Raw genomic sequence first — 27,105 nt, 5'->3', positions numbered from 1 at the left:
ATAATGTTTAGATATAAACAAACTGGGATTGAATTTAGAATTACCTAATATCTCATGAGATACTGGAGACGCAGCACTGTAAAAGTGTCCTTTGAAAGTGACAACTTCTAAAGTTTTTTTTCCTTCTCTTTTGTATTTTTAATCTGATTCATTTCCCTTCTCACCAGACACGTTGTAGTAAACAAACAAAAAAGAAAGGGCAAAGGATGCAATAATTAATAAACTTTTAGCTGCCCTGAAGCCCTAGCTCTCTGCAAATCTGCTGAAGTTTATGGGCACTGCTCAACTAAAAAGAAGCGAGCAACCTGGAAATTGATAGCAAAGGTGTCAAATAATTTCTTTAAGACTGCCTCATTAAAACAGATACAAGAATAGTAAATCAGTCCCTCGTCCTGCTGAGAGTGTCATTTTAGAAAATGGATTGAAGAGCTTCACTGGCCCTTATATATAAATATGGACAAATACATATGCACATGTAAATATATAACTTAAATACAATTTAATAATACATGCATAGTAAAAGCTTTGAAACCTGTTCTGGCCAGTCAGTGGCTTATGTATTTTTAATAACCCTTTAATAACTCCCTTGACAGGGAGTGTGCAAGGAAAATGAAATGCTTACTAATCAAACAGTAAGCAATTAGCAGGCAGGAAATGTAAAATAGCAAGAAATGATTAGTAGCGGCAAAGCATGGTGGCATGATTATTTTGCTGTTAATCATGATGAGCTGATGGATAGATCTTAAATTTTAAAACCATCGTCTGACAAGTTAGTTTCTTGTACGAGTGACAAACAAGCATTGATGAGTTTAGCTAGGCTTTCTAAAGGTGAACAAATTAACAAATTATTTATACTAGCTCATTATCTACAGAATGTTTTAATGTGAGCACTTCCTTTGAGTAATGTGAAATAAATCAAAGCCTGTTCTGTTTAAGGATTTTGTTTTGTTTAGCAAGCAAAGCCATCTGAATTTACTTTATGTAAACCTTCAGAAGGTAAAGCCTTTCTTGGGGTTGTTTCAATGCTTATTTTATATTCCATGCTATTGCAAGCTTTGTACTGATCACAGTGCTGGAATAGGTTCCCTAGCAATGGCATTGACTTTTTTCTATGACAAGAGAGTCCATCCATGTGACTACTACTACTTTCTTTTTTTGATATGTTGTCCATAGAATGCGTACTACACTTGTAGACACTCCTTATACAACAAAACAACACATTTGTGTCCCACAGCATCATCTGATGAGTAATGACATCTAAGAAAATTGCAGGATAGTTGTATGTGCAGATGCTCTTGCGTAAGCAACAAGGGAGTATTAATGCTGTCCCATGTTAGTGTTTCCACTGATTATGTAGTATTTTGCCTCTTAATTTCAACAAATGTTCAGTGTCCTTCAGAAATCATGCAAGTATCTGAGCTGTGTTTTTGACCTGAAGGACATTCCACTTTGGAAGCATTGTGAACATTTTGAAACACTGAAGGACATTTAAAATTATGTGCTTTTTTCCACTGTCAGACTGTACACATTGATCTCCATCTGTGAGCTCATCAGATTTTGATCTTTGATTGTTTTTTTTGTTGTGATATACATGTATTTCATCACATATTTCATCTTTTAATTAATGTTTCTTACAAATAGTGATGTGTGAGCACATACAAGGCTGCATAATTGTGCTCCTTTGAATGCTCTTTCGTGTTAGTATAATTTTTTTATTGGCTGGTTTTATTGACTGTGATGTCACTTGCTCTTCCAGTAAGGTTAACTGTGGTAAATAGGGATCATTAAGAGGGGGAGAATGTTGGAGCTCTATTAGTAAATTCAGTTTGTAACTCAGAGGAATTCTCACTTGTGGGTAAATACAGTATAAGGATATGAATTCAGGCAGACAGTAGAAAAGTGTTCACTTTTAACTTTTTATGTTGCAGATGTGTGTTTAAAAAAAAAAGTTAATTTCAAGATTACAGTGCTAGCTAAGTCCTTGTTCTTTCTTTCATTGCCAAGTGCTGATAGTATGTTACCACTCAGGCTCTGAGAACACTTTCTTGTGTTATATCCCCAGGATCTTTCAGGTATATATTTATTAATTATAATAGAATTATATTAGAAGAGCATTTTTATTTTAAGAACTCTTTTTGATAAAGTCTTAACTTCCTAAATCACTGCAGATGTATTATTTACCATTAATCCTCATTGTGTCTCAAAGATTGTTCTTTTTATTTTCTAGGGCAGAAATCTGACGACAGGAGAACTTGGCTTCTTTCCAAGTGATGCAGTAAAGCCTAGCCCATGTGTATGTACCATTTAATTCTATTTGTCTTCTTTCAGGAAAACTGCCTTGTTTGTGCCAGCACTTTATTAATCTTAGCTTACCTAAGTTCCGTTATTTCTAGATCCTTTGTGTTTTGTGGTGTTCGGTATTGTTTGTAATACAGCATTCTAATATTTTCAGTTACTGGATTTAAGTTGTGCATGTCAAGAAAACATGTTTGAGAGGCAGGTTTAGCTTGTGGAAATGTTAATAAATTGAATTGTCTCAAGTGTTTCCAGGATATGGGATAAACATATTTTACATGAAAGTTCACTGTCTTCCTTTCCCCACAGCAAGGTGAGAATGCTATGACTCTAATCTATTCCCCAGTCACTTTGGGTTAGAGAGAGAGATTACACCATTAATAGTGAGTTTAAACAAGGGTGAAACTAAAACAAAACATTGAATTTAGACTACTTGATTAATTTCATTTCTGTAAGTTCCTAGTTGCCTTTATTTCATTCAAGGATGTTTCACAATGTGTGCTAAAAATTTTCAATGTGAGTGTGATGATTGCCTTAAAGTGCTTCATGTTTGGTCCTTCGTTCTGTCATATATAATGCTGTGCATCAGATCACTATTTGTTCCTTCACTAAGATAATTCATGTAAATCCATAACAGTTATGAATCATATTCCTTACTTTGAGACAGCTTTAACTTTTTAACTGGATTCAGAAGTTTGACTTATTAATGGAATTTCTTTCACTACAGAAGGCAAGATGCAACTTAAATGATTTATAAGTAGATGGAACAATCTGTTACTGGGTGCATTTTGATATGCCCTTAAGGCATTATTGTCCCTTAATTTCTAAAGCAAATACATGTGATCCTAAAGAATAAGTACATTGAAAAATCTTGTCATCTTTAGTACCATATGTTCTAAGAATTTTGTTTGAAGAGGGATGCACTTGAGTTTTTGTAGACACAAGGTTTGCTAAGTTGGGTGATAGAACAAATGTTATATGAGTTTACACTCATATAGATCTGAAGATCTGTAATTTGTTTGAAAATGTTATATGAATTTAACTTCCTTCTCCCACCCCTTGCTCAGTATAAAAGATGCCCATTTCTTGCACCGTGCATAAATAACTACCAGTGATACTGGACATGCAGTAGGTGGGCTTTATGTTCCTCAAGGCATCCAGTCATACTGTACTGTCACCGACAGCAACCCTCGCATTTTTGGAACCACCACTATGCTCAAAAAGAAAGTAAGCAGGTTGTTCAGACTTAAGAAAAATGCTGTTGGGATTGTTGTGAAAATTGCTTTCTAGTGATAGAACTTCCTGCTAAATTCAGAAATAAACTATGAAGAAGAGTACTGAAAATAATAGTTTTTCTGAGTGAATAAATATTATTCATGAAATGTTACCAACCAAAAAGATAAATTGGTACTTCACCACTGTTAACCTGGAAGGGTGAAATATCAGCATCTTATTATGACAAATGATGCAGTTAAACATATTGAAACATCAATCAGAATTTTAGCATGCTGTAACATTTGCTATTATTATTAAGTCTAAAAGTCTTTACAACAAACTGACATACACATGCCCAGAAACTGTTTGAAATGTATGTATCAAAAACAATGGAAATTAATATTGAATGAAACACTGCTGAGCTTCAGAATAAATGTATTCCAGACTTTTCACAGATGTACCTATAAACAATTTCTTCCTGTTTGCAATAAGGGTAGTATATGTCAGCAGACATTTTCTATACCAGAAGAGTAATGCTTGATCCTTCCTAGCTATCCTTCAGTTTCCTCATTTCTGTTGAGGCAGTGGGTATGCAGCACAATGTGAGCTATGAGCTTTTGGAATAGCATTGGATTTTACTTTGTTCATGACAACTGAACTGTATGTTCAAAATTAATGAGAAGGACTAAACATCTATAGTTTACATATTCTGAAGTGCAGACTTCAACCTGTCTTTGACTTTCTGTATCCTCTCCAACATAGGGGGCTACTTGAGAAATCAGAATGTTTGTGTTGTTTTTAACTGTTCTTCTTTCTTCTGCTGCTGAAATAACTTAATAGACCTTACAGTGGGTAATGCAAATCACTCAAGGTGCAATTATTCTGTAGATGAAAAACATTATCGAAATATCTTGCAGCCCATGAAAACTCTATAAATACCCAGTTTCATTTAGTTACTTCACTAAAAGATTTCTCACAGAAGTTCCTTGTCAGCACGTTCATAATCTGTTGTTTTTTTCCCCCCATGTCTCACTATTCAAGACAGAGATGCCTGATTAACACTATTAGTTGGTTTAGTGATACTTAGTACCACTGCTACTGACAGTGGTGGTACCTAGCTGTTTTATGCCCTTTCACTTCAAAGGGGTTTGCATGCCACCAGCTGTTTGCTACTACTATAAGTGAACCCTTTGTCTACATTGTTAGAGATGAAAACGTGTTTCTAATCTTCCTTTTTCTTCTCCCCAAAAACTAGGCTATCTTAATTACTGTTTTAACACCTGGATAGATCTACTGCTCTGCAAGCTGAGCATGTGACCATGGTTTTTTATCACAAAACTTTCTGTTCCACAGCAATGCTTGCAATGTCATTTAGAGAAAATGTAGATTTAGGGCTTTCCTATGTAATTCACAATTTTAACATAAATAGCTTAGATTGAGAGGCATTCAAATGAATGGACATCTGTTTAGTGTGAGTGAACAGTGAATGAGTATTGAGTATGTCATACTAAACATACTGTTTAGTATGAGTGAATGTTGAAAACAGAATGCAGAGCTATGTATACTAAGCAAATTTTTCTTCATTGGAAGAAATTGTGGGCTTTGTTTCAAGGTCAGGTCAAGAGATCTGACTGAAGTCTTAGCAGATATCATCTGCTTATATCTACTTGTTACTTAACATACAAGCTAGTGGGAGTTGTAATTAACTTCACTTTCAATTATTTTACATTGATAGACCTGTATAATATCTTTCTGAGATGATCTGTGTTTAGAAATCTCTGATGAATACAGACCATGTACATTAATAGCTGTAAGAACAACAACACTAATTTTTGCCTTATTATATTCTAGAAAGCAATAACATAATCTGTGATTCTCTAGGAGAGAAAAAATCATTTGCCAGTCTAAAACTATGTGGCATCAGGTTGTAGATCTGCAAAGTGTATGCTAAGCACATACTGAAATCAGTTTTTCAGCACCTTGCAAGTTAGTTTGAAGAAGCAGGATCATACTGAAGTATCAGACAACAGTGGGAGATGGTCAAGAAGAAATGCTGATTTTCATGGACTCTTCCATACTGTGCTTTTTTTGCATAGTTTAACATTACCTATGCATATGGTTATATAAACATAGAACTGTCATTTTGCAAACTGGTGGTAGTTTGCTTGATTTTTAAAATTTAATTCCATACTTATTAAAATCCACCACAATACTAAAACAAATTACAAAGATACAAATGAAGCCATGCAGTATATAATCCGTGGATTAATTTTATCTCTTTCTGGAGATTATGTACTATATTCCTTCTAGACAGTTTTTTCTAAGGCCATGTAATCCTGGAAATGCAGTGAGTTTTGTATATGTTAATGTACATTTGTTGCACATTTTAAAGATACTTTTCAACAATATGTACTGTGAGATTATTTTTGGTATGAAATTTGACGTGGGTACTGACAAAATAAAATTGACAAATCTTATTTTTAAAGTGTGCATGTGTATATATATATATATATATATATATATATATATATATATATACATGAACGTATGCATATATATAAACAATAAAAATCTGTCACAGCAGCATAAATGTTAAAATATTGTGTTACTTTCAGAACACCATAGAATATTTTCTTTTTATTATAAGATCCTTCAAATGAAAACAGACTTGCAAACTAATTAATTGTCTTATTTCTTTTTCCTTGTTTCATGTGGATGTTGAAAATTAGCTCAATACTGTCTAATTTATGTGTTTACTTGAAAAAAAAATAACCCTGATTTCCAGTCTCTATTTCCTTCATCCTAGGTTCCTAAACCAGTTGACTACTCGTCACAACTGTGGTGAGTCTCAGACTAGTCTTACTAGAATCTCTTTCTAAGAAGTGTCCATAGAAAGATAACTGCTTACTGCTTATTACAATTTAATTTATGTTGGCTTAATTTTTCTAGGTTTCATAAGAGAGAATTGTGCAGTGGTTTGGGAAAATAACACCAAAGATTGCCTAAAAGCATTTATGGTGTAACAATGTCCTTAATGATTTTGACATTCTGTTTACAAGTCTATAGCTGCACAGTCTTTGTCACAGAGGTCTGAAATGGAACAGCACGAGATCAGTGTAATATGAAGCATACAAGTAGATTTTGTGTTAAGTGACTAAAGAGATTAATTTTAAATACATTTTTGTATCATGAATAATTCTGCTTTTCCTTTAATTAAGAAAACAAACAAAAAAAGAAACAAAAACTTCAGCAGTATAAATGGACAGTATATCAAAACTACACCCTTTGCTGGTTTGGAGCATATATAGTGTTGTTAGTGAACTCTTTACTAAAAATTCACCTCACCTGGAAAATACATTTGCAATTTTGATAGAGCAGATCAATCATCATAGGTGCTTTCTGTAGAGTTCTACTTTGTCATTTATAGATAAGTTCTGATTTCCTCTAGCTTGTGTGAAGTGAAATCAGAATTGGAACAAAACAAACATGGATTTGTCAAAACAAGCCAAATGGAATGTTAAATATTATGAATTGATTTTTTTAATTCAATACTAACATTTGCTGAATTTATAATTTTGCTTAAAGAAGCACATCACTGGGATCAGTCTTTAGTCTCTAAGGTTTTGCAATGCTTAACTGAAAAATGACTTCAGGCTGAAACTTTCTGAAAAAGTCTTGTACTCTGTGATACATTTCAAAATTTTTTTCTGATTGATAGTGATATATTTTGCAAAATAACAGTCTTTGATGCTGACTAAATTTTGATTGTTGTCTTAAATGATAAAATAAGTATTATCTACCTGTAAGCTAGGTTGCTTTCCACATCCTCGGTTGTTGATTTAGGCTCTAGTTTTGTACATAAATATTTTCAGACAGCCTCTCATGAAGTTCCAGTCAGGGCAGGACTACAAATCTGCTCATGCAGGCAGGCAGCAGTGTCAGTGACTTATTTATTTTAGGTTTTAAGTCTTAGCAACAAATCTTTCAAATTTGACCATATTAGGCTGAATATATATATATTTTTTGTGTGTGTAATTTTGGTCTGCTATAAGAGGTTATCAATAATTAGGAAGCCAAATAAAAAAGGTCATCTTTGACCTACTATGCTACCACTTGTCTCTTAGGTATTTGAGATAATAGCCATTCAGCTAATGCTAAGACTCAACTACTTGCTTCAACAGGTATTCAGCAATTCAACAGTTCTAACTAAGAATTTCCCTAACCCCTCTGCAGAATTTCTTTACGCTTTATAGAAAGATTAGGAAATACTATTCAATTGTAATTGATTTATTTTTAGCTTATCATCTCATGAGGAGTATTGTGATCCCTTTGGAGAGTTCATAGGCAATTTTTGTTGTTGTCTGTGTTACAGGTTTGCAGGAGCAATGGAAAGATTGCAAGCAGAAAGCGAACTTATTAACAGAGTAAATAGCACTTACCTGGTGCGACACAGGACTAAAGAGTCAGGAGAATATGCAATTAGTATTAAGTAAGTGGGATAAATTGTTCTGTTTTCAGTTATGACTAGATAATTCAATATATGAGACCAATATGGAAAATACCAAAAATAATAAAACATATTTCAGTTTATATAATCGCACACAGCCTTTAAGAGTTAATTTGGGAAAAATGTGTGGGATTTATAGGAAGAAGTAGCAATAGTTTTTCGATGCTGATGTAATAAACAAGTCTTAAAAGTAAAAAGGTATTCTAATGTATTGGGCAAGACTAAGTAAGTGTTTAAAATGTGATGTAATCTTTTTAAGTGATTGTTTCATTGACTTCAGTGGAAATTTGTTGAAAGATTTTGTATCTCAGATATTTCAGTAGAATGCTTGCCTTCACATTGATTATAAAATGAATAGAGAACCAAACAATATGTGGGAATTCCCAATTAGAGTGGTTAGCTAGAACTTTTTTTCAGAATACAGATTGCATCTTCAGCTGTACTGGAATAAATATGTTTTCTTAATTAGATGTCAACTTTGTGTTGACATAGAGATGCATTTTGTCTCAAGAATTTATTTGTATAATGTTACCGGAGCATGCCTTCAGGTACCCATTGATTGTCCCTTATTAAAAGTACATTTATATTCATAAGTTATTCATTGCCCACAGGTACAATAATGAAGTGAAACACATCAAGATTTTAACAAGAGATGGCTTCTTCCACATTGCAGAAAATAGAAAGTTTAAAAATTTAATGGTAAGTATTGATTAGGTTTTTAACAATGTGTGATTTCTGTGTAACTGTTGCTGTTGAAGTGTGTGATACTTTGGTATGTGGAAATGCAGAAGGACGAAAGATTTGAATCACTTCCATACCTGCAAGTAAGGTAATTTTTGATACTTAAGATGTATGCTTTAAGTGATGGCGGCATGTGCTGAAAATTACATATTTAAGGATGGAATGTATCTTTTGCAGTGGTGTAGAAGAGAGGAATTTAAGTCCTACTCATCAACTATCTGTGGCATTTTGTGTGATCCTGAAATGAAAGTTTGATATCTTTGAGTGTGGGTTTTTTTGGTTTTTTTTTTACACATCAATGATCCTCAAAAGTAGCTAGGTGAATGCTCCTTGCCCCCATCCCACCACATAAACAGAATTGCAGAACAGTGATTATTGATATATATGGGTTCAGAGGGAGAAAGGTATGAGTTCGAGCTTTGTTGGAGAGTGCAGAAAAGCTCAGGAGAGCAGGTTTTATATGTCATGGTGAACCAGACTGAGAGCCAAGGAATAGATCTGGAGAGCGAGTCTGTCTAAACTGCTGATAGCTCAAAAATCTGTATTGGAATAGTCATCTGGGGACAGTATCAATTAGTCTAAAATGAAGCAATTGTGTGACTACTTCAGATTTATACTCTGCAGCATCATACTGCTCACTAACAAGCTATAAAGGGATGTCTCACTAACTTTTAGTCCAACTATCAGCACAGTTCTTACAAGTTAAGAATATGACATTACAATTGTCCGGATCAGTGAATTTTCACTGCTATTTCAAAATTACCTTGTACTGGGACGAAATAACTTCTGAACTGTGTTTAGTGTTTTGGACCTTGAGATCTTACTGTTGGTAGCAGCAGAGAAATCATGGCATTTCTCAGATGTGTGGAGGAGGTAGATACTTAGTCTGCTAACATACAGAAGTTACCTGGAAACTGATCAAAATATGAGCACTCTCAGATCTTGACAAAGTACGTGAGCTGGAGTTGTGGTCAGCCAGACAGCCTTATGGCAGTGATGCAGTTTTTTGCACAGATGTAGAACTCATCAGGATCAGAGATACAAGTTCAGCACACAATCACTGGTAAGGCAACAAAAAACAATGTGCATCAGAGAATTAAGAAGATAACATACATTTCCTGTGCTTATACTGGGTGCTCTTAGGCCTCCTTGCTACCAGTTCAGCACTGCTAACATTCAGTTAGGAATAAGTTAGTGGGCATTATAAAGGCTGTCCTTGAGAGTTACATTGACAGATAAGTACTGTTTGCATGTGCTTTGGAACATCTACTTTATTCTGGATAGACATAAGAGGAAAAAGTAATTGAAGGATAACCACTGTAGTCAGAGTAGAACTGGCAGAAGAGACAAAAGCCAGCAGCCATGGAAACCTGAAGTAGCAGTCTGCACTGACAGCATGTTCTGTATTGCTTTGGAATTAACAAAGTATAGAATCATAGAATGACTTAGGTTGATCTTTAAAGATCATCTGGTTCCAACCTACCTGCCATGGGCAGGATTGCCAACCCTGAACCCAGAGTTGAAAAATCATGAATCAACTGAAATATGTTTGCTTAGAATTGTCTGGTAACTTTTAATCTTATTCCGGGCTCTGTGTATGAACTGTATGATATAATCACAACCAGAAGTGATAAAAAGCTAAGAGACAGTGACAGGGCTTGAAAATATCAAAGGAAGAATATGAGCTGTCAGTACTCGGGATGTGTACTGTCTTCTTTAGAACAGAAATTTAAGTAATACATCTTCTTGGTTACATAAACTATTTGAGCCAGTTTAATGAATACAGAGAGAATTGCAGAAATGTTTTGAATTGGCCCAAGGAGTATATATAGTGTTCACTATGAGGAGGAAAACCCAACAGATTTTAATGGCAAAGCGCAGTGTGTTGGTTTTGACAATAAAGTTGTGTATATACTGTAAAAACAAACAAAAAAAGGCATGTGTATCATTAAAATGAAAAATTAGGTTTCATTTTCTAAGTGTGTTCTGTACTTCAGGGCGAGGGTTAAATAACACAGGTAGGTTGCCTAATAAATACTGACTGCTTTTATATTGCTACTTTTTTTTTTTAATGTATGTCACTGTGGGATCATACCAATGACCTTATTTTATGAAGCTGTCATTGCCTGTACACCAAAATCATGATTTCAGTTTTCAAATTTCCAACAACAGTGTTTTCCTTTCTGCAAGGAACTTGTAGATTACTATAAGCACCACTCTCTCAAAGAAGGCTTTCGAAGTCTGGATACTACGCTTCAATTTCCATACAAAGAGTCTGAAAACTCGGTGGGACAAAGGAGTAACAGAGCAGGTGGCAACTGTGAGTATTACAAATTTATGTACTATTTTCTGTCACATATATCAAAAGGGGTTTAGCAAAGATTTTTTTTGTTTTTATTTTGGAAGCTAAGCAGATACAGATCTGTCAGGAGGTTTATAAACATGTCTAGCAAGTTTGTCTTGCTGCCAAACTTAAAATCTCCTTGATATTAAAAAATCTCCTAGGAATGCTAGTGTGAGATTGGATTACAGCCTGGCTAATTTTTCAAATATTTGCATGCATGCAGCTAAAGGGCTAATAAGTATCTGTGATAATTTCTAATCCTTGCAAGGGTATTTAAGTAAATCACTCTTGTAGTGTAGCTGCGTGAACTAGGATCTCAATCGTACCACATGAATTTCTCTGCTATTACATATACTGTATCATAGTGATTTTTATGCTTTGCTTTTAACCTTAGGTATTTTTTCAGTGCCCATGTGCTTCTAAAAGTGAAAGAATTACTGTGTACAATGTAAACAGCAGTTGAAGAGTTTTGAAATTTAGAAGTAATCTGAGTATTTTTAAAATCAAATGGTATATATATATATATTTTAATCCTATTACATCTTAAGTGGAAACTAGCACGATTTCTTTGTAAAAATTACCACGTGGCCCATCTCTGGAAAAGTATGTAACATTTCTGTTAAATAACAAATATTAGATTTGCAGTTCTGCAGACAGTGGCTGATAATAACAGGAAAATAAAAATTAATGAATTTTAACATATGAAGACTCTCATGAAGGACCACAGAGTCCAGTTCAGTCATTATGATGAAGCTGGCGGACTTACTGTTATCTGCTGTGTTTTTGAGTTTCTGCTTCTTTGCTTGTCTCTCTCTGTTCCATAATATTTCAATAGCTTCAGAGACCTTCTTCCTCTCCAAGTTATAATGAAGATAATTTAGAATAAATTATTGTAAGAAACTGCTGTATCTCACTGTTTCATTTGCTCTCTGTCTGAATTCCTGATTATTCTTTTTGTTTCTGTTTTCTTTCACTGCTTCTCAGAAGTTCTGTCTGTGTTATGCTGTGTCTCAATGCATCTATGTTCTTGGTGAATTTGTCCCATCTTTTTCTTCTCATTTTAGCTTGTGACCTCCCTTTGTTTTTCTGTTACTATATCCTGTGCTTTTCATTATTGTTTGCCTCTTCATAGCATCGAGGCTTTAATTGTTCGGACAGCAGGCCTGGCTTAGTTTTCTTTGCTTTTTGTTTTGGTTATTAATGGTTGTAAGCAGAAACGCTTTGTTCTCTTCCCTGTTTTAGACCAGTTGATATATAGCTGTACTGTCCACCAACTTATTACTCTGCAACAGCATTAGCTTAATCACTTCATGCTTCGTGGGATGCAAGAAACATGAATGGGGGATGCTCTCATTTTAGTCAAAGGGGTGAGAAAGTGCATCTGGTGTTACATAGTATACTGGTAGGAACTGACAGTTTTAAGCCAAACTGATGAAAAAAATCTCAATTCTCAGACTTCTTTGAAACCTAATAGATATCCACAAATTTGCTTCTACCTAGATTGACTATGTATGACACAAATTAATAGATGTGACAATTTGCTTTTAAAGTGTCAGAATGCCCCTCTGAGGGTTTTGTTCTTTTTAAAGCAAAATTTCTCTAATTAGCAGACTGTCTGTGAGTCATGCTGCTCAGTATTACATTTTTCCTGTTAATGTTTACCAAATTTATGTCAGAGTATCCATATTGCTAGGGTGAAAGAACCCTGTGGGACTGAAGTTGGAAAGAAGTTTGTACATTTTGTACTGAACTTCTGTTTAAGGAAGGAAACAAATCGGGGCAGCAGTTGTCCTTTTGGTTTCGGTTCATTTCAGCCCTCAGTGTGAACCTTCATTTATTTTACCTCTTCAAACCTAATCTGAATGCAAAACAAACCTGTCCTGGCTGTTGAATGGGAGCCAAACAAATCTGCTGCATTGAAAGAGGGGCAGCTGCCCATTTTTTCAGCTCTATAGTTTTTCAGTGTCATATTCACTACATTTTATCAAGTGTGAGGTTGAAGCTAGTGAGTGCAACAGACTTGAGTGATTTGTAGCAGAATTCAAGTGGATATTGGGTTTCAACTTGATATTTTTCACTATACTATTCATATAACTGTGGCTTTGGATTTTTTAATAAGGATATATTTTGAAAACGCATTTACTTATTATTTGTTCAAAGCAGCTGATTTTTAGCATATATAAATGACAGAATAAGTGGGAAAGTGTTCCTGAAAAACATCAGATAAGCTACTGAAGACTTGGGGAAAGTTGTGTTATTTCTTGCTAACAATCTGAGTCGTTTTGAAGTTGAATGGCAATACCAAGTTAACAGCATGAGAAAGGGTTGTATTCTTTTTTTTGTAATTGTCATGTTTTCATTTACCCACTGAAGGAAAGAAAAAAAACACGTGGCAATTTCAATTTAGTTTTAATTTTTGACATGAATCTTGACAAATCACTTTGTAATATCTTATATTTTCAAGGAATGTACTTATTCTTTCAGCAAGCACTATTTTTTTTCAGAACAAGATCATTTCATGGAGACAGTGAATTTTGCTTCCCACTGTAATTAGGAATTCTCATGGTCTTAAATAAATCACCCACTCTTTTTTGATACTTAATACACACTTTTAATGTGATTGTATGAACTGTTAGACATTTACTTTTCCCAGTGTAGAAATTAATTGACATGACTTTTGGGGAAATGGTACATTTACTCCTAATTTTTCGGTTCCAGGGTTTTTAGACATAGGATGATCAAATTGCGTTTTGCTACAAAGAAAAAATATTAACTCATATACTAGGTTTGAGGAGTGATTGACCATTTAATGAATTATAAGTAAAAATTGAAGATTAGTTTACATTCTCCTGCAGTGTAGTTCTTGGCACTGTATTCCAATCTACTAGTGCTTTGCACAGCCATACTGAGACAGCTGATTTTTTGTAAAACGTAGATTTTAACATACCTAAAATGTGAGGCCAAACATTATCTTGGTTTTTTTCACTTTCAGATTAGAAGTAGATACATTATCAGGCCACTCTACTGCTTGATGAGTTAACTGTTGATAAAGTAAAATAAAACAAGTGTAATCTCAGCTGCTCACACACAAAATAATCTATCCTTTTGTTTTAAGGATAACACCAAATGCTATCTGTAGAAATCCGGTAGGATTTCCTTGTTCACACAGGTTAATTACAAAAATCAAACCTCCAATTATATCAGATGAGGAATTTTCACTCTATTAAGGTATATGAACAGGACAGGAAAGGACTAGTACCTGAAGTGTATTTATTTTTGCATGCTACTTTTGCTTACTATCATTACAATTCTTTAGCTATAAAGGCAGTTAATTATCCCTGAGGAAGGACACACTAATTCATTAAAGTTGCCTTTTTGGTTTCGGTGACATTTGTTCACAGTACTATCACCTGGGGTTGCTGGCTCCTATACTCAGATGCATTCATGCAGTCTCAGATAATCCATTCTGTTTTAGAAGCAGGGAAATGATCATCACTGTGAAGGAACAGAAGGCAGTTCTTAGTGTGCAAGAGTCTATTATTTTTGTATTACTTTAGTACTGACTCCTGCATTATATATGTGTGAATACTGTACCACCTGTGTTAATTTTATTTATGCTGGCTGTTTCACTGTCATAAATGCATTTATTCTCATGCAGGTAAGAAGCATAAAACCATATCATTACTTCTACCATGGGTTGTGTTTATTCTTTGCATAAAATAATTCTTCGTTCCTGCAAACAACCATTTTGAAGCCAAATGATTGTATTTCTTCTGCAGTCACAAGAATAAATTCAGAGAAACAGCTTAATGTGATGAGGATAAGCTGGCTACATTTTTAAGAAACGGTATTGTTTAATAACTGTAGGTATTATTGGCTATTATTTAGAGGCTAGAATATTATTTATATAAATGAGAATGGACTTTAGCTTTCCAAGTGTACAAAAGGGAGCAATTGTCTAAACTTAATTAGATTTTATATGGATGTAAAGATCAAAATATGCTTATTCCTTCTTTCAAAGAGTGACAAATTATGAGAATATGACAACAAAATGTAGTTCCGCTTAAAACCACTTTAGAGCATTTTATCTAATTTTGCATTTAAAAATGCAGTGACAGATTATCCTAAGTTAGTTGGTAGGAGAGCAAATGCATCTGTAGTCTTTCACCTGAATTAAAGGAATCCCCTGTTACAGGGATTAGGATGGTGTGCAGGTTCTGCCTAGTTGAAATTTACACTTTTTCTTTTCATGCTTTAGGATTTTCTCGAGTCAGGGATAACTGCGAAGATAAGAAATACTGTTTGTTCCTTAGACAGTGTAGTTTGACTGTGGAATTCCTATTGATGTTAATGATTGTCAGGGTGAAATGCATACTTTTCCCTTTTCATATTAATGAGATCCCATTTCAACAGGTATTTAGACTGTATTCCTAATTGAGGTCATGTGACTATAGTCTTACTGAGTTAGAGAGGAATTTTTATGTATGCATGAGTTCCTGCTTTTTATTGTTATTGAGATGCATAAAATTAAAAAGAAAAAATAATCCTGCTACATCTGAAAATATTTGCAAGTCTGCAGTTTTAATTTGCTTCTCTTATTCTTTGAAAAATGCAATTGTTAAAAATTAAATCATAGGTTAAGATTTTCTAGTTATTACAGTCAATTTCCTTCCAGACATCCTTAGTAGGGAAAATTAGTTTCCTTATTATCAATGAATAATATAGTTAAAAAACTATTATTTAAATCTTATGCCAATATTTCAATGTACTTTTGCTTTTCTCTTTTTCTCTTTCTTTCTCTAAGCCCCCTCTTTGTTCTGTGGGTTTTCTTTTCTAACTCCTCCAGACTTCAGCTTTGTTCCCCCTTCCTCCACTCCTTTCTGGTCAGGTACTGCTTTACTGCTTTTATATTCTAAATTTGTTTCTGTTTGTTTCTGTGTGTCAAGTGAGGGAATGGACGAATGTCATGCTTCAGTTCTTCACCAAGTCCAAAAAAGGAGTTTCTACATGTTATTCCTGATGTGTAACTAGTATCAATCTCTTAAACTTCTTAAAAAGTATATATTTAAAATAAAGAAATTTGAGTGGCTGTTACAAAGCTCGTCAGTTGCACCAGATTCAATTGGTGATCAATTGACCATTAATTTGCTGTGTGGCTGTGATATCTGTGTATTTCAATGTCCTTGTTCAAATACACAAATCAAAATATTCAGTGTTGGCAGATAAACCATATATTCGTCCCATCCCTGCAGCAAACTGTACTGCAGAAACGTCTTAGAATACAGTAGTAGCTTTGTAGAAAACATTGTGGTTTTTTTTAAGTTCTGCATCAGTGTAGTCAATTAATTTTTACCCATCTTTTTCCAAATATTCTCTTTATTCTCATTTAAAGTTCTCTGGCTTTAATAAATGCAGATATTTAAAATTAAGTTTGGATAAAATGCTTATAGTAGTAGTCGTGTTAGTCTCACTTAGCATACCAGTGTGACTGTGACGTGTTCTGGTCCATCAGGCGTAGTTTTCAAAGTGAAACGTACACCTGGATAATTTGTAAGGGATTTTGCTACTTGCCTTTGAGGAACTTAAAGAAGTCCTGCTAGTAACATGTTGCTTCATCTCCCTGTACATAGGAAGGAGGACTTGTAGGTTGTGCAAATCAGGACTGAGGCTGGCACTTTCCTGGGGAAAGGGAGGTACCTAACATGCATGAATTGAGATGTAGTCATATTCAGGATCTGTCTAGAAGATATGAGTAGGCAATATGTTTTTTTTTTTTTTTTTTTTTTTCTAACAGAGGTAGTGTAGTTTCTTAGAGCTCTGGGATGTATCCTTAAGGCTTTCCATAGCTCCTAGAAGAGAGCCCTGCAGTCTGGAGCTGAAGTATCACAATGTGCTGAGACTGCCTCCAGTGAGACCTCCCTTGATTCATACTGGGATCTTCAATCACAGTGTTCTTTGCTACTCTTAGAATATTTTGGTGCTCAGTAGTTTTGAGTTAATTTCTTCCATTCTTATCTCCTTATATGTGAATATTTTAGAGGGCATATACTAAATCCTTTTCAGTATTCATAGTATTGATAGAAAATCTAAGCTTTAAGGCACTCTTTTGGTTAACATTTATTTATGTGAAAGGACACATCTGTTCTGACCTAGCTGTTTACAGTGTGGTCATGACATTCAGCTGGAATATCTGAAGTTCCTGATTCTGATTTTCATCAGTAAAGACAAAGGCAATAAGTTTTCATACTCTATTGTAGGTGAATATTGTGAGCATGACATTCACCTTTAGAGTGAGGATAAAATATGATCTTTTTTGTGTTTGGTTGCATGATACTTACTCTTAAAGGCATTTTACTGAAACTGGTGTCTGTGTTCTATGGTGTGGAGGAAGTTGTGAAGTGGGCTACAGTGACAGAACAATCAAGACTGGTGGTTTCTTTGAATCTATCCTACCTTCCTGTATATTCCCTCATATGCTTTCAACAAATGATAATTATACACTTTTTTTCCCTATGGAAAAACTGCTGTATTGGAAAAATTTAACTAAAGTAATAATTCAGTCTTGCATATCACAATGTGTTGTGTAAGTAATTTTTTTTTATACAAGTATAAAATAATAAAGGAAAATGCTGAGAGGTAATTCTTAAGTTTGTCTATCTGTTTGAATGGTATTTCATATTCTGATAAAACATATAAAGTATTGTAGCCTTAGTAATAACATCTTTTCAAAATACACAGACAATTTGCATACATTAAATGAACAAATACTTATTTCATAATATTACAGATATTTTTTCAAAACAGATCTTCAGAAGTAGCTTACTTCTGGTAATACGTGGAAGCTGATAACACATAAAAAGAACTAAGCCAGCTGTTGAGCACTACCAGAGATGCTGCACATGCTTGTGTGATAGAATGAAGTTAAACAGTAAATTGCTTTAAGGAGTATGGCAACTAATATGCAAGAGCAACCTATAGGGGGGTGTAGTTGCTGGATTACTAGGGAGGCCATACCATGAGGAGCAAGAAACAACTGCTCACAGCTTTTATGATAATACATTGATCCTTGTAGAATTTAAGCACAGGCAGAAATGTGAGCTAGACTAGTTTACTGTAATCCCACAGAGCCTTTTCAGTTTCCATCTCAGTTACTTCAACATTGGACCAAGATATGCTGCAAATGAATTTCAATACTGTCGAACTCGGTGTGAGAATTTTTTTCATTATACTCTAGTGTGAAGTGAAGCTGACTACAGTTCCCTGTCTTCTCTTCCAGTTTCCAGAAGGGAAGACTAAAATAAGGAAAACTATATTTTTCTCATTCAAACATGTGCCTTTAATTCACTTAGGTCAGATTTTGGACTGTATTTCCTATTCACCCTTGCAGTATATCCCTTTTAACATATAAGGTACTTTTTTTATTGCTGTTTCCTTGATAGCCTTTTTTTTTTTTTTTTTTGCCATTTTTTCCTCCAATTTCTCGGTCATGTTCTCCTCTAGGGCACTTCCTTTCCATTAATCTCTGCTGCTAGTTCCATTCTCTCTCCTTCCTTATTCTCCCTGTAGCCGTTAGGTTTGTCTGCTTCACACAGTGTTTCTTTTCTCTCTGCTCTGTGCAGATGTCCTTTCCCCATTCTGTCTTTCCTCAAGATTCATTTACTTAAGAACAACTTGGATTGAGACTTGAGGGCTGGCAGTCTTTACACAAGATGTTTTTGCAACTGTCTCCAGAAAATAGGGTTAATTTTTTTTTTCCAAATAAGCACCAGATAGTTTTCCTGTATTCACTGATTCATCTAGCTTACTTTTTTATATTTTCCACCATAAATATATTTTATTTGAAATTATAGGTGTTGAGTTTGAAATTAGTCTAGGATCTACTACTTTTTGGAGATTTATGCTTTATGATTTTTCTTGCTTCGATGTACTTTTCCTCATTGGCTTCACAACTTGAAAAAGAATTAAAAGTCCTGCTCCTTTTTTCTCACATCTGTCCTTCTTTTTCTGTCATAATTTTCCCTCAGTGTTTTCTCCCTGATTCTACCATGTGTTGTTTCCCTTCCTAATTCACTCCTTTCGTTTTCCCCGATTCATTCATCTTTGCCTCATATTGTCATCTTTCTTCCCCGTTTGCCTCCTTTTTAGAATGTGTAGTGATATCACGCTTCTCAGAGTCACTCCTTGTGTTGCTTCCCCTCATCTGCCTGTAACACTACACATTTATAAATGGTTACTGACTCGACAATCAATAACTGCTTTATTTATTTATTTATTTATTCCAAAATGATTCCTGCCCATGCTGTGCTTTTTTCCTGCAGAATTGATTACTGAAATCTTGATAAGGTATAGGACATAATATTCATATCAGAGTCTAAACAAGTAGTGACTATAGATGACTTGCTTATAGGGGAAAAAGTAATATACGGCCTAGATTTTTACAACATATTCATATTGTAAACACAAGTGATAACTTGAGATGCTATTTCTTTTTTTTATTGCATCTTGTATATTTTGTATCAAGCATCTGATAAACATATTCCAAATATGCAGTCTGAAGTGTTGGACTAAATTTTAACAATATGGTTTTAAAGAAGGGTATAATCTATTCCTAGAACAGTCTTCAAGCATTTTGTATTTCAAGATGTATTTAATTATAATTTAAATACATTTGTTGTTATAGAGGCATTAGGATAAATCCTAAATATAAGCAGGTATGAAACTCAAGATTTTCTAGCTCATAATACCATGTTTCGTGTTTCTGATTTAAAAGGAAGGCAATTTGCTATGAAGATTTAGTATTACTTTGTCAAAAGCTTTGCAAAAACTGGAATCTAAGTGGTGTTTCTGCGGTGAGAAAAGGGGATTTTATTTGCAGTCTATGAAGTTATCCCTCATGACCATATGATGAATTATTTTCAGAAAGAAACTGGCTTGTGCTTATAAATAAATTCTACCAAAAAAGATTTACATTGGAAAACAATTGCAAAAGAAAATAGCATGTATTTAAAACAAACAAAAATAGTGAAGTAAAGATTTGGGGGAGGGGAAGTTGTTTATCAGATGAGACTTTTCCTACTTTTCTTATTTTAAAATACTTTGTAACTCTTTTTGTGCCTGAAAATATCTGTACTTGAAATTGGCAAAATTCTTACTGATGTAAGTTGCATCTTTTAGGTAGTAATTTCACTGAAATCCAGGAAAAAATTAGCAGGCATTTTTTCCATTGTTGAAAGAGGAAAGAAAGCTTCATGAGTGGTTTTACGGAGTAAAGTCCTGAAACGAGTGATACTACATTGACCAGTGCTTGTTCAAATTGTTAACAAATGCTCTACACAAATTTGCTGTAGAAGCTTTAATTTTTTGCTCATACTGAAATTAGCTTCCAACTTTATGTGGGTTAATATTTAACCTAGGAGTTGTTTCTGGAAAGAACAGTACCTTATTCTGTTTGTTTTGCTTCATTTGGAGTGTAAACACAAATCAACTGTGAATGCTAATAATCCTTTTGGATAGAAACTACTGATCTGTAAAATATGTTGATGCATGTAACTGGAAGCAAGTTTTATTATGAAGCACAAAAAATACAGTAGTTTAATTGTATTTAGTGATTTGTTGAGTGAAGGTTAGTTTCTTCATAGTTAGTCTAATTTGATAATTTTTTTCAAAAAATCAGAACTACAATGATTAACATCTCTTCAACTTTTCACTATTGACCTACAATTAAACTTATGAAATCTTATGTACGAAGCCTTTCACATTTGTGTAAAGTTGATGCCAGTGTATGTTGTCATGAAATTGTCATATTTTACAGTAATACTATGTATCTTTATTTCCTGTTGATTAACTAACTCTAATATCAAATTCTGTTTCATTTCAGTGTTAAGTCCAAAGGTGATAGGCATTGCCATCGCAAGGTATGACTTCTGTGCAAGAGACATGAGAGAACTGTCCTTATTGAAAGGCGACGTTGTTAAAATTTATACAAAGATGAGTGCAAACGGCTGGTGGAGAGGTGAAGTAAATGGAAGGGTATGTTTTTTTTCCTTCTCTCATTAAGAATAACTTTGTAAAAAACAAAAACGAGAAACAGCTATAACAGAAAAACTGGAAATAAAGTATTCCTACAAAGAGCCTTCTTTGTATACTTAAATTCACAAAATACAACATGTATTGTACTCTTGTCAGGTAGCTTTTCTCAGCACCAGGATTAATTGGGCTTTTTTTGTTTGTTTGTTTTTGTTTTGTTTTGTTTTTTCTTTACTTCAGTGGAGCCTGCTAGGCTGTATACTTAGACAAGATTATATGGGTGGAAAATACCCTGGATTAATAGCAGAGCTATAGTTCACTTTCTTGAACATGTAGATTTGGGGTGGGATCAGAACCTCAGGATCTGGTTGAGTTCCTGATGCTGGAAATTTGGTTTGCAAATTGGTACAGAATATTTTCCACCTCTCTGCCAGACTACAGTGCTGTGAAACAAGCCATCTTTTTCTTGGGAGCCTTCTGCTTTTGATCTCTAAAAAATAACTGTGGTTGAGATTAAGTGCCATGTGCATTTATGCCACTTCATCATTTAGCAGTGATTTTTACAGTCACTTCATACTGTACTCTGTGACTTGGATGGTACTGGAATCTTGGAAATATTAGTTCTGAGCTGTGAAGGCTGTACCGTTTCAATCTTATTGTATGACTCCTTGATGCAGATTAATCTGGAGTACTTGCTGCTTCTGTTTCCATGTTTTAAGGGCTGAGATGCAGGGTCAAAGAGAGTCTTTTTTTCTCCTGTTCTGTGAAAAATGAAAGTGAATTGGGTGGAAACTGGAAATGAGAGTTGGAAGTCTGGTTGAAGTAGATGAGGGAGGATATATCCAGATTTAGTGCCTAATCCAATGCGAATAACTTATTATGGCAGATGAGATGGGAAAAAAAGAGTCAGAAGAAATAGTGATCATCCTGTATCCTTTACATGTTGAAGAAAATTTAACATCTTATTCCATTGTAGTTACATACTTCCTGAAGAAGTATGTTACAAACTATTCTTTCTGGTAGTTTTCACTGCCTGGAGTTGAGATAATAAAATCACTACTGTTTATGCACTAACTTCTTCCAGTCATGCTTGAGGTTTGGGTTTGAGGTCTTTCATCAGTGTTAAATTGACTTAAATTGACTAAGGCATAAATGAAAAAATTACGTGAATAGATAAGACAGTAATAAATATGACATTGCTTCCCTATGTGTCTACTACAGTTGTTATTTGACACATCATTAATTTCAGAATGGAAATAGTGGTATAAATTCTGAAATATAAAACACTGGTCTCTGACTTCCTGTTCATTTAAAAATTCCCTTCATTTAAAAGTCCAATTGTCAACAATGAGATTTAACTTCAGTGGAATCAGTCACTTTTAACTTTGAAAGAGGATTTTCTGGACATGGCTGAAGCCTGTGAAACATTTAACATTCGAAAGACAGCAGCATCTTGTGTTTAAAAACTACCGGGGCAAAAAAATAATAAATAATAATTTAAAAAAACCCCAAAAACCAAAAAACTGCTCCAGCCTTTTTTTCTCAATGCATAGGCATCCAATTTGAGTAAAAGTTCCTTTTGTTTTATTTTTTTTAAATTTTTATTTAAAAGTTGGGGATTTACTCTCTAAATCATTGTCTGTAACTTACTGTATTTATTTACTTACTTTTAAAGTTATTAATTTAACCAGGGCACACTAGACAAGTTCATCTTTTTAATAGCAGTCTTGGTTATTAAAGAGACTCATTCTTGTTTTCATCTATTTTGGCCATTTAAAAATATATTATGTTCTGTTTGTTTTTTTTTCTTCCTTTTTAGGTGGGCTGGTTTCCATCTACTTATGTTGAAGAAGATGAATGAATTAAAAACTTTTCTCTGCTGACCAGCAATTTCAGGGATTGTAGAATTTAATAACTTCAAGAATTAATGGTCTCGTTAAGTACTTAGGCAGCAGCATTTTGTATGTCTGAACCTTCTAGTCTTAATGTTGGGATTTGTAAAGAAGTTTGTGCTAACAGATTATTACCTTGCCCAAAGCTGTGCAAGAAACAGCCTGCCACTTTGCTGTCACTGGGGATCAGTACAAAGTCTGGCACTCACCTTCCCAGAAGATTTTAGGAAAACAAATTTCTTTATTCTTTAGTACACCATGAATAGTAGCTATGGCTGAATGTTTAATAAATCTGTTTTTTTTCTAGCTAACACCTGTGATGGTACGAGGAGATGAAGGCTTATTATTCCTTATCACTGTATGCAGAAAACGTAGTTCAGTCATTCAGGTGGGCATAAAGTGTAGTCAATAGACTTCTCAAAACATCAAACTACCTTACTTATCATCTTGTAAACAGTTTTATGCTAAAAAAAAATCATTCTGAAGTAAACATAAATGTAGTAAACATGAGTAGCACTCATGCATACGTAATTAGTTAACTGAGTTCTTTGAGGTTCTGCCTAAGTCTTCTAACAATTTGTTTAAAGAAAGCATTTCTAAATAGTTCGGTGATGTGATGTTGCTTGAAAAATCATCTGCAAAGTGGGATTCTGGGTTCTGTCTTTGTCTTTTCAGCTTTATTAATTTAGCAACTGATCATAGAAGTGAAACCTGAGGGTAATTATGGCAAGATCCATTTTAAAATTTCAAACATTAGCATTGAATAAATATTGTAATGCTATTGTCTAGCAGGATATGCTGAAGCAGGATGATTTCACTTCTTGAGAACAAAATTGTATATCTTAATCTCTTGGATGATTTATATGAACTTTTTGATGCTTCCAACTATAAGCTGTTTTTCATTGTTAGACAGGAACTTCTATTCCTACCTAGGTTGCCTTTTGTGCTCTCAGATGTTAATGCAGAAGGAACTTGCAGAGTTCTGCATGCCAGTACTGGGATGTTAATGGCAAGGCAGTGAGTGATCTTGTTGCAGTATTATGAATTTCCTCAAGTAGTAGTGGAAAGAGTTTAGTTGGCTTGAAAGATCAGACCTCAGAGTTGCATCTGCCCCTTGAGTGAGGCAGTTTTTTAAGATATTTGTGGAGTGCGAGAAGTTTTTTTTAAGTTAAAAGAAATGCAGGTGATGCCTTCAAATTTACACTTCGTAATATTTAGATAATTTCTAACTCATCTTAAAAATTTCAGAGAAAGTAAAGCTCCTAAATGCATTTTCTTCCAAGGTAACATTGTCTATTCAAGAAAGTTAATTCATTGTATTCCATGGCCTTTGCATTTCCTAGTCCCCTTTTCATGCAAACATCTTACAGGTATTGTGCACAGAGATACTGCATGATGTAACACTGCAATTTTTTCTCCCCCTACAAGTAGTATAATATCCACTGTCCATCTACAGAGGACAATCTGTGGTAGTGCCTATTTTAGATTTTTTAGCTACCCCAGTGTTCTTTGCTTCTTCCTGGCCTCCTGGCCATCGTGAAGAACAACACAAATGATCCCAGTAATTCCCCTCCTCTCTGCAACCATCCTATCTGTCTGTTATACCTAGCATGTGCTGTTACGTGACTAGGTAAAAGTGAGGATCTCCTAATTCTAAATCCTCCAGTTGTCAGATTCAGCCCTGCAGATGGAACTCTGCTGTTGCTCTTAACTTTCCAAGGATTTACCTCAAAATTATGTAAACTGTGATTATGTTAAGTACATTGCTTGATGGAACAATTCAGAGTGTTTGTAAATATGTACATTATGCATAAAAGATTTTGTAAATGACCTGTACAGCAGTGTAGACTGGGATATACTGTCTTTGCTCATGTTTTGCCATGCAGTTTTATTGTCTATTGTGAGCCTGATCCTATATTCCGTAAGTACGTGAAGTTGATTTGCAGTTTTGCCCTCTTGAGGGGTAGAGAAATGGGCTATAGGCCCTGTTTAGTGCTTTGCTGTCATACAGTTCTGAGAAGAAGCAGTTTAATTCAGTGAGTTAAGAAATGTGTCAGTCATTTTGGACAGCTTGGATTTAGAATCATTTTGAGTACTCTCTCCATCCTAAAATTGCTGTAAAGCCTTTAAGCAACTCCTGAATCCAGTAATCAGCCTTTGAGAAGTATGAAAGCCATAGATAAATTTACTTATGTGGCATAAATCTACATGTTATTGTCTGTGTTTAATGCCCTGTATTAATTGAGTTAATGCTGCATCTTAAGCTATATTTTCAGTACCAAAGACTTCTAGATATTCTGGAGTGTTTCTTTCATGTGCTTCTTCTGCTTGTATGAAGGTTTTGTTGTCATCTAATGCTGGTGTTACAGTACTTTAATTTGTAATATTTTGTAAATATGTTAAATATAATAAACTGGTCATTTTGTTTTTTGAGTATGTGTCAAAATGTGTAGCTGACTTATATGAAGGTTTTGCTCCATTTGCCTCACAGTCTTTTTACTGTGAGCAGAAGTTGATAATGTTCTGTTTTGGTTTCCCAGATCTGTATAATCTTTGTTTTGCTGTGAGACTGAGCTGTCAATGCAAATGGGTTGTTGTAGGTTTCTGAGAGCTTTTTATAGCTGGAATAATTTGTTTTCTGCCACATCCAGACAAGTAGTGTTTTTTGTTCCTCTTTTAGCTATAGAGCAAATTGTGGAATAAGTAATTTACTGTTGATTTTTTTATCTGTTCAAGATGATAAAACTTGTAGTTTTTGACTGAAGAACAAAACAAAATGGATCTGTGAAGTTTCCTTTTATGTATCATGTTTTTTAGGAATGTACTTCCTCTTCCACCTCTTTATTTTTTTCCCCACCTTTGCTGTATATAAATTAATATAGAAATTCACGTTGAATTCACAGAATCACAGAATTGTAGGCATTGGAAGGGACCTCTAGAGATTATTGAGTCCAACTCCCCTGCCAAAGCAGCTCCCTAGCCCAGGTTGCACAGGTAGGCGTCCAGGTGTGTCTTGAAGATCTCCAGAGAAAGAGGCTCCACCACCTCTCTGTGCAGCCTGTGCTGGTGCTCCATAATTGCACTGTGAAGAAGTTCCCATGCCCATTTTTGCAGAGCCTTCCTATGCTCAAATGTTGAAAATATAGTCTGTGTTTAATTTCATGGTCTACTTGATAATCTTTTAACAGCGTAATCCATTCATGCAATTTTTACAATACAAAAATTATTATGTTTACAAAAGTATTTCAGGACAGGTGAATTAATTCAGTGAGGTCAATGATGATACAATTGCATTGTTGCTTCATTGTGCTACTTCTATTTTTCAGTAGTAAAGCTTTTCTTATGGAACTACCTTTCTAAAAGATAATTATTGAAATTAATGAGGCATTTACACATCTCTACAGATGTAAGGCATAATTTTTCTGTCAGCCATGAACATGCCACAGAGCTGAGTCACGCCTAGTGTAAGATGCAAAAACGTTTCTCAATTAAATTCTCTTGTTAACAGTATCGCAGTCTCAGTCACAGATGTTCTCCTTCCCCTATGTGAGAAGAGATATGCATCCTCTGATGGGTTAGAACTGTAATTAGGGCATAAGAACTACTTATGACGGGGTACTGGATGAATTTTTCAGTTGTGAGGATTGGAGACCAAAATAAATAAATAAATAGAAAACCTCGAACGATGAAAATTATGGCAACCAGAATACATTTCTCCTCTTCCTCACATGGCAACTCTAGATGCTCTGTGAAGGAGAAGATAAGGTTCGATATTATCAGTTTTAGTTGCTCATAGAATTAAGAGAAGTGCCATATTTAATAAAAAACAAACAAACAAGAAAGTTTTATTCAGTTGACTTTGGTGTTCAATGCAAAAATGTTTCTAATTCACAATCAATATTTTGATCTATTTTGAAAAGAAGTTGCAAATACTGGTATAGTTTTGGCATTAATGTTGTCATGCAGACCAGTTTAACTATACTAACACTGAAGTAGAATCATAGAACATCTGGAATGGGAAGAGACCCCACTTGTGGATCATCAAGGCTATCTCCTGCCTCTGGTACAAACCGGGCTGCAGAGAT

At 34.4% G+C, this 27,105-nt stretch overlaps 1 protein-coding gene across 1 annotated transcript in view; it reads left to right on the top strand.

Moving 5' to 3' along the window:
- Nucleotides 1-24,146, top strand: part of VAV3 (vav guanine nucleotide exchange factor 3) — a 152,157-nt gene extending 128,011 nt beyond the window's left edge. Inside the window, exons 21-27 of the mRNA XM_065742663.1 lie at nt 2,228-2,293; nt 6,317-6,351; nt 7,883-7,999; nt 8,629-8,716; nt 10,949-11,078; nt 20,980-21,131; nt 22,948-24,146. Coding sequence (XP_065598735.1) covers nt 2,228-2,293; nt 6,317-6,351; nt 7,883-7,999; nt 8,629-8,716; nt 10,949-11,078; nt 20,980-21,131; nt 22,948-22,989 — 630 coding nt within the window. The 3' untranslated portion in view covers nt 22,990-24,146. The remainder of the gene's footprint in view (nt 1-2,227; nt 2,294-6,316; nt 6,352-7,882; nt 8,000-8,628; nt 8,717-10,948; nt 11,079-20,979; nt 21,132-22,947) is intronic.
- Nucleotides 24,147-27,105: the final 2,959 nt, after the last annotated feature.

This window comes from Cyrtonyx montezumae, unplaced genomic scaffold, assembly GCF_038088225.1.
Source record: "Cyrtonyx montezumae isolate F1298 unplaced genomic scaffold, pur_monq_1.0 scaffold_1, whole genome shotgun sequence".
Taxonomy (NCBI): domain Eukaryota; kingdom Metazoa; phylum Chordata; class Aves; order Galliformes; family Odontophoridae; genus Cyrtonyx; species Cyrtonyx montezumae.
Note: the sequence above shows the minus strand (reverse complement) of the source record. Positions and strands in the feature narration are given on the sequence as shown.